General features: G+C 42.8%; 1 protein-coding gene across 1 annotated transcript; it reads left to right on the top strand.

Annotated features, from left to right (window-relative positions):
• The first annotated feature begins 6,206 nt into the window (after window positions 1-6,206).
• Window positions 6,207-8,756, top strand: marcksa (myristoylated alanine-rich protein kinase C substrate a). The gene is made up of 2 exons (XM_083688694.1): window positions 6,207-6,569; window positions 7,778-8,756. Exons 1-2 carry the CDS (start codon window positions 6,468-6,470, stop codon window positions 8,504-8,506), a joined length of 831 nt encoding a protein of 276 aa, XP_083544820.1. The 5' UTR covers window positions 6,207-6,467; the 3' UTR covers window positions 8,507-8,756.

The following is an 8,756-nucleotide window of genomic DNA, read 5'->3' as shown; positions in this document are numbered from 1 at the left end:
GATTACTCTGGGAGACACATGCCGGTTGTGTTCTGGTGCATCTGTCAGCCGGTGACATTCCTGCGGCTGCAGCCTGTGCTGAGGCAGCGATCTGTGCAGACAAAAGTCTTATCGACATGCCGCACAAACAACAGCGTGCCCCCCCCTCTCTAGCCCTCTCTACCCCGTCCCTGGGGCCTGCTTTTAATCAATTGTATCTCTTCATAAGGGGTATAGGCACCCTCAGTCACAGGAGAGGTCCATGTGGGTGTCACTGATCACAACACACAATGGAGCTGGTCCTTCGGCTATTTGTGGTTGGGCTTGTGAAAGTCCTGATGAGAGACGCTCCTGCATTCAGGGTTAAAAAATAAAGAGGTCTTTTTCAAAGGGAATGTGGATGGCATGGATTCATGCTTTACACACACTTAAATGTGAGCTTTTTCCTTCTCACTAATGAGAAACACTTCAGTTTTGGAATGTGTGACTATTACTTCCAGCTGCAATATGCCAGCCTACAAGCTAGCGCACATACACACACACACACACACACGCACACGCACGCACACGCACGATAAAAACTATGCTCTTTTATGTAACATTATTGATCTTCACTTGAGTGTTTAGTACGATCATAAATATGTAAATATGTAAATATAATTATGCATTTAAGTCACACTTAGGAGAACTGGGACTTCCCAATGCATTTCATACAACAGTACATGGCATTGGAAAACAGAACATTTACATAATCCAAAAACACTTTGCAGTAAACCACATGCACTTTTGCATAATAGATGCATTTCTACTGTAATTAAACGCTGTTTCTCCCAGTGATGTGCTGTTCCCACTCACAGATGTAGGAAGACTGGGGTTGGTTGATGGGAAAGTTACAGTAACACAGGGCTCTACATGTGAGCACAGACAAAGTGGCTGCCTGGCTCCTCTGAGAGAGCAGAGTATGAGGGTAAACCCTGTTGCACATCCAGCTCACCTACCTAAAAAAAAAAAAAAAAGGCAAAACAAGAGACCTTTAAAAAGTGTCTTATCCCTTCACAAATCATTTGAATGTACGATGGATACATAGCAGCCTTCCATGCGGAGAATGGCTGTCGCGGTGTCAGGGATAAGCTCACCGTCGTGTTTGATATGCAGGGGGCTTGAATCGCCATCTGTGTCAGCAACAGAGGCACACCCAAAACAGAAGGAGATATTCCCCCAACGCTCCCAGAGTGGGTGGGGTAGTGAGCAGAGGAAGAAGCAGAGCGGCGGGAGCAGGAATCAGGGCCAGTTCCACAGAGGGGAGTGGAGACCTGCAATTATTCAGCAGAGCGGAAGCTGTTCCTCTCCTTTGCTCACACAAAACCGGAGGCTTATGAAATAGAATATTATATTTCCCAATCTTTTGTGCTGGGTTGAGTGTTTGGTTCCAGTACCTTTTGTCAGTATAACTACTCGGACAAATCTCGGTTTTGCCATTTCGGTTGAGTGAGGCTATTCCCACAAGACACAATGGGCACAACTAATAGGATTCTGGTAATGGCAGAGGAAAAGCTGCAGACTAACATTTACGGTTGGGCAGATTGAGTTTTAAAGAGGTTCCTTTCACCTCCTGTCCTTGTCCCATTCAGCCAGGTCAGTGGGCTCCTCCCTGGTGTTTTGTGTAAAGCTATTCAGAGTTCTCCATCACTCAGTGCCTCCACCTCTCTCCTCTGCCCTAGGTTCAGTGTAATTAAACACTGACCCTAAACAAACGGATGGCATTCACTGAATTCAGTGTTTCAGAGATGATGGTCATACTTCAGTGCTGTTGATAGCGAGGGTGATATTACAGATCCTTATTGCTAATAAGATAGGCTCTTTTCCCTTGTCGGCTCAGACTCAATGCCTTATACACTATGACTCATTCTCAGCAGCATCCTGGTGATGAGGATTAAAGTCAACTTCAAGCTTCCAGGCAGCTACAGTTGGAAGTGAATAGGGGAAGGTTCTGTTTCAGAAACCTGTACATCAGGAAATAAATGCATTACCTCAGCTACTTACACAGGTGGTTGATTACCCATACATAGTAATGTACAAGAGTACACAACATCTCCAATGCTATGGTCCTTAGGTCCTGCCCTTTCCCCTATCTCATATCTCCTCAGAAGTCTCACCAAACAGAGGTGTTTATTTACCAACAGTTGATTTTGGCAAACATTTAGGCCTTGTTTATATAGTACATAAAGCATGTCAGTAAAATATGTCAGGACACCCTTGAAGCACACCCATTCTAAGGAAATACTGCTGAGTGATGCTACAAATATATGAGACATGAGGAAATAGGACAGATAGAAGCGACACCGACACGAGTATTAAGAGTAATATTCTGTACATCCAAAAAACACTTTGTAACTAACAAACATCTTTTCACCTCCACACCACTGCCTCATCTGCCAAATAGCTGTATCGAACCAACTATGTTTTCCATGACAGAGGCTTTGTTCTTTATACTAGTAAGATAAGGATCTGCAATAGTTTTCCATGTTGTCAGAAGGTCTTATGCAATCTATTATGTCAACAATGTTCCCCGTGTTGAGGAGTCTTGCTGACCCACCCATGTAACCAGTTCTATTAATCAATCAATCACTCGAATGTATTTGTATATCACTTTTTACATAGACAAAGGTTGCAAAGTGCTTCACAACAAGAACAATACTAAACAATACAAGCAATATGATCTAACACCATAGACCGCCCAAACGCAAGCCAAGCAAAGGACCAGTATGTAGGGTGTTGTAGACTCATATACTAGTTTTGAGGGGCTCAGAGTACAGATAAGCAGAAAGAGGACAACACAAGACTAGAGGCTGTTGAAAACTCTGATATATTAAACAGTAGGAGAGAATCCGCATAAAGCAGGTGTCATATTATTGAGCACACAGTATCACAATGGCATTGAGGACACATCAAAGTAATGAACTTCAGAGAAACAGCCGTGTCTTGACATGTAAGAACATTCCGTAATGTAAAGTGGCTTAGATGGATTTGCATGTTGATGTTATGATTGTTACGGGAGGTCCTGAGGCCTAGGCTCACTCCTGACTCTCAGTACAGTTGGATCTTTGCATAAGTCAGTTGAAAGTTGCTGGAGGGTGTTTGTATAACCTAATCCTACTGTTGTGTTAGAGCTACGATCAATGTTCTACAGCACATTCTCTGGAGCTTAACTTCAGTTACTGACATTTCACCTCATGCAAATGGGAAATTGAAGCATTGTCCATCCATTCAAGTTATGCCTCATAAGTAACCATCTAGGCTTTACAGTGCAGTATTTTTAAAATGTGGCCGTTAATGTGGAAGAAATATGCAAGTAGGATGAAAAATGTATGTTTCTCTACGCAGAGATGGGAGCATATCATTTAACTCTCTCTCTCTCTCCCTCTCCCTCTCATATTGCATATTTAACATGGTATGATAAAGGAAAGCCAGCTAAGCCGTAACAGACTCAGTTGTATTAGAAATGAGAAATGTAAAAAATGTAAAAATGAGAACTGTCAGACTATGAATGCCATGAGTGTTGCAACCATCACCATTCTTGCAATTCCAGAAACAAACTTGAAAGGGGAAAGATTCCCTTGTGCAACTGAATGCATTCATCTTCAGCACTGGAGCTGGAAAATGCAACCTCTTATTCAAACAATGACATCGTTAGTAAATTTTGATTGCTATTTTAATCTTTGGAATAAGCAAATTAGAGTACAGTACTAGATTTAAAAGTTCACTGATACTAAAATATTCCAGGAAACAGATCAGCACATCTTCTGTCCTAGCATTGTCTGTTTTCTTTATCTGCCAGTGCAAGAGAGTACAGTTGACTCTACGTCAGTGATGTATTTGCATTGCAAACATTCTACCTGTTTGAACACTCACTTCCCCTTTGGGGCAGATCTCTAGATGTCAACAAGCTTGTGTCCAACTTAAAACTTTGGGAGACTGTTTCCGCTTTTCTACAGTGTCTGTCTGTCTGTCTGTCTGTCTGTCTGTCTGTCTGTCTGTCTGTCTGTCTGTCTGTCTGTCTGTCTGTCTGTCTGTCTGTCTGTCTGTCTGTCTGTAATAAACTGAATAATCAGTGATGCAGTTATCATTTCCTAAATTTGAATACACTAAAATACGTGTGTGTGTGTGTATGTATATATTGTGATTCACCACAAATATTAAGGAAAGTGTAGAGGAGACTGGTTGTTACTGAGCTGTTGAAAACTTGATCAACAAACCCTCACAATATAAGTAGTCAATAGCAAATGTTAGACAAAAAGCAAACGTTGATGCTGAGGATGAAATGTGCACATTCAGTTCATATGACAGAAACAAGTTAGATAGCTTGCTAGCCTATATCAAACAGACTTGATGGGAAACATGCTTAGAAAGTTCAGATAAAGAAACAAACGTTGCCAATATAGTTCACATGTTCAACTTTATTCGAACAGACCTTCAATCAACATACATTGAAAGTATATTTGAAACACCGCTAAAGCATCGTGCAGATATGAGAAGCGTCATCGACCCCATTTGCTCCCGTTTCATCCAACTGCGTCTCCAAAGTAGTGCGTAACGCGTAAAGAAAAAAAACTAAGCAACTTCCGCAATTTGTCAACGAGGGATGCCCTCAGTAGTATGGTACTGTAGATCCTTTAAATGATTTTGGCGTCTCATTACATAACTGTACCAATCTCCCCTGTGGCCGCATTAAATCGCCGCGTCATATCTGAATTATTGAAAATAATTGACCAACGTTCTACATTTTAAACTTACTGCTGTTTTTCTTTTTCGCGCATTCAATGTCCCAACGTTTTGCATACTGCGTTCCAATGAAACTTCTCTACTCTGCTGGGGCTCTCTGACGGTGCGAGGAAGCTCTCGGCATAGGCTATATCTCTGCTTCCTCCTCTCAGCTTTGACTTCACTTTTGTCAGTCAGATAACCATGGAAACATGACGATTCCCTGCGCCAAGAGATGAGAAAACTAATTGTCTGCTTTGAAAATAGGACTTGAAAAAAGCACTTGATCAATCCAAATCCACGTTTTCGATGTATCGATATAGGCCTACAATAAAATCAAAGCAATCAAAGAGGAAATAAGACAATAGACCATGTTGCCTACAGCATCTTTACATTTCCACAGCAAAGCTTTTCAAACCCCTTACTCCAAGTATGTATTCAGTCGCTAAGGCTATTGCATTTTATATAGCTTTGATTTAAGCCTGTCGCCCCTCCCTCTCGTTTCGTTTGGTAAGCATACCGGGTCACTTAAATATTATTCGTTCAGTCAATTTATTACGTATACACTGAACATTGAGGGCAACATTGCACTGTAATTGCTCATGGCTGCAACGTCATTTCATGAATAATAAGTTGTTATTGTCAATATTACAGTATGACATCTTACATAGGCAACTATAAAATACATGCAATGAACAATGCCATTTGAGAGTATGGCTCTTTCTGCTATAGTTACACTGTATGCATAAATGCCGCATATGGATCCAGTTGTGATTGAAATCAGTGCCACCACACATGGTAGTGGGGCTGAAATGTGTTTATATACGTAGGTTGTTTAAATCAATTAGCATTTTATTGACAAATGTGATATTTTTGACTGTTTTATGGTTATTTCAAGATCAATGAGAACAGTTGTATTGTGAGATATTCGAGAGGAAAAATAGCCATCACAAAATACATTTATGTGAGTGTCAATAGAATTTTGTTGTATTCAGGGCACGTTCTGAAAGTGGAGGCAGATGGAGCTCACCGTTCCAAAAAGCCAACCACCAATGACCACAGCAAATTACAATCATTCTCTATCAAATTACTTGATTGAAATGAAATTGTTGCAAATGATAATGTCATCCTCAAACAATCATCATCATAATGAGTCAATAATTAGGTATCATTTCGTTGTGGAACGAGTGGTTAGTCCAACCTCTGCGCGCACCAAAGTCCAAAGTTGATGATAAACTATCCACTTGGGTCGAGTATTTTTATTCTGTGATTTGAAAGGAAAATTTGTTGCCGCTACAAGTAGATTTTTTCAGATTAGTTACAATCTGCTAAAATCCATTGTTCGCTCGTTTTTTAAGCCTTGCCCATTTTCTGTGTGAGGATTCTGATTGGCTGAATCTGAGTGCGGATGCCGTCATCGCTCGGAATGCCCATTCATCTGTGCATTTGGGCGTTGGACTCCGCATCTTATTAGCAACAAGGGAAATTTCTCCATTTTCCACCCTGTCTACAGCGACACAGCCACAAATCTGGGATTTTTTATTACTTCTCTCCACTTGGCAGGTTTTTCTGCGATTTTCCAATTTTGTTCACTGCAACTGGACTTTGATTACTTTTACAGTGAACTTTTCACAGAGGGACATAAGCAAATAACTTGCATTTAAGAAAGAGGCTTGTGTCTTTGTTCGTTTTTTGGATCGGTTCAGTTTCTTTGTTGGGGCGAAAGCATGGGAGCGCAATTCTCCAAGACAGCTGCAAAAGGCGAAACCGTGGCTGAAAAGCCAGGGGAGGCTGCTGCTGCTGCTTCACCAACCAAAACCAATGGACAGGTAAATGCTGTTTAATACTTATCCGTACGTTCATGAATAAAAATGCATATATTTTTTGTTGGTTTGCGCAAAGGTGCTATCCGTGCGTAATTGTGGGTACTTATGGAGACGCACAACAGGCTGATAGGGCAAACAATCGTGGATTATATTGGTTCTAAATACATTTTAAACAGAACACACGCCAGTGCGCAACAATTGATTATTGATTTAAGATGCAATGTATTTAATTGTTTAATTATCAAAAAGGTGCAAACTGATTTGGATAAATATTTTGGACACCATTGCTATAGATTTACCACTAGTTTTCATTGATTCATTTGTAATCTATGAGGATGCCACACTATCACTGGGGCTGAACCCTTTGTTTGAAGCCGCGGTTTGCGAGACAGTGCAAATGAGTCGGGTATCACATTGTAGGATCCAAATGTAGCCATGTGTGGTTGAATAGCAACTGGATCCATTAACTTGTAATCATGTTTGAATCAAAATCGTCATTGAAACAGCCTCAAGTTATCCAATTTGTGGTATCAGTAAGTGAATGGACGAGATGCACGACGCCAACAATGGCTTGCCACGGTCTAGCTACCGCCACCACGCCTTTTGTTACAGATACCCAAGTAGAGCAGGGATGGTAGGCTACTATCACACTACCACATTCGAATAATGCGCCCCTTTGGTAGATGCATGACATGTGTATATGGCACTTTATTAAGCAGATTTTCATAAAGATGGTGGTTAAAGGGTTCCGCAGGTTTTGGGGTATCCATCTGAACGTCGTTCTGCGTGATCTGGAGTATTAATGAGCATCTGCTGTTTTAATGAGCAGCTGCTTTGCTTTGGCGCTTCAGTGGTAGAGCGACTGTGACGGAGGCGCATCGCCCCCTAGCGACGTTGCCTTTCTCTCCTTACCAGAGGCGACTCATTCTCGCCTATGATAATGGAGGAATTATTGGTTCAATTCAGTCCCTCTCAAAAACGTATAAAATATTCGAATGGCAATTAAAGTAAGCAAATAAATTTGCTGTACCGCTGCATATAAACCAATGCCATTATTGAACAGGCTTAAAAATTCGAGATGGATGACTGCTTTTGTCCCTGTTGGTTTTGTGGTGTCTACTGCCCCTTGTGTCGATGGGTGGCAATGTTACATATCACACCTTATTTGCTCGCTTTTTATATTGTGTTAACGGACTCCCATTTGTCTTTAGGAAAATGGCCATGTGAAAGTGAACGGGGATGCCTCTCCTGCAGCTGCTGAGGCTGGCAAAGAGGAAGTGCAGGCCAATGGCAGTGCCACTCCTGAGGATGGCCCAAAAGAGGAAGCTGAAAAGGCAGAAGCTGCACCCGCAGAGAAGGAGGCTGTAGAGGGAGAGAAGGAGAATGCAGAAGCTGCATCTCCTGCTGTCGAGGGTGAGGCCGCAGCAAAGTCAGAGGAGGGTGCCACACCTTCAACCAGCACCGAGACCCCCAAAAAGAAGAAGAAGCGCTTCTCCTTCAAGAAGTCTTTCAAGCTCAGCGGCTTCTCCTTCAAGAAGACCAAAAAGGAGACAGGCGATGGCGCAGAGAATGACGAGGCGGCTGCATCCACCGAAGAGGCTAAGGCTGAGGCAGCCGAGGCTCCAGAGGCTGCTGCCGGTGAGGCCAAGCCTGCCGAGGGAGAGGCCGCACCTGCTGCTGCTGCTGGGGAGGAGGCTAAGGAAGCAGCGAGCCCAACAGAGGCTAAGCCAGAGGCAGCGGCAGCAGAGAAACCAGCCGAGGAGGCAAAGGCATCCCCAGCGGCAGAGGAGCCTAAGGCAGAGGAGAAACCAACTGAGCCTGCTGCAGAGGCCAAGCCTGCCGAGGAGGCACCCAAAACGGAGGAGGCTGCACCTGCAACGCAGGAAGCCGCATCCAGTCCAGAGGCCCCCGCTGCCGCAGAGGCTGCTGCTGCTGAGTAAGGCCGAAATCGCAAAGAGCAAAATGGAAGAAATAAAAAAGGAGAAAAAAGATAATCAAAGAACATTTCCCTGTTTGTATGTTGGAGTGGTGCCAGTTCCTGGCTTCGGAGAACTTGTCTACAACCAGGGATATTTTAAAGCTTTTCTTTTTTTTTTCTCCCTTCCCCCTCCACAAAACCCATCTCGGTCCATTGTTACTACCATTCCAACGGGCAGAGAGGTGGGTGGCTTAGATACATAATACAGAAAA

This window comes from Argentina silus (assembly GCF_951799395.1).
Source record: "Argentina silus genome assembly, chromosome: 17".
In the NCBI taxonomy this organism is placed as follows: domain Eukaryota; kingdom Metazoa; phylum Chordata; class Actinopteri; order Argentiniformes; family Argentinidae; genus Argentina; species Argentina silus.
Note: the sequence above shows the minus strand (reverse complement) of the source record. Positions and strands in the feature narration are given on the sequence as shown.

Coding starts and splice junctions, on each gene's coding strand:
- marcksa (XM_083688694.1), top strand. CDS start 6,468: ATGGGAGCGCAATTCTCCAAGACAGCTGCAAAAGGCGAAACCGTGGCT. Junction 6,570..7,777: donor CAACCAAAACCAATGGACAG/GTAAATGCTGTT, acceptor ATTTGTCTTTAG/GAAAATGGCCATGTGAAAGT.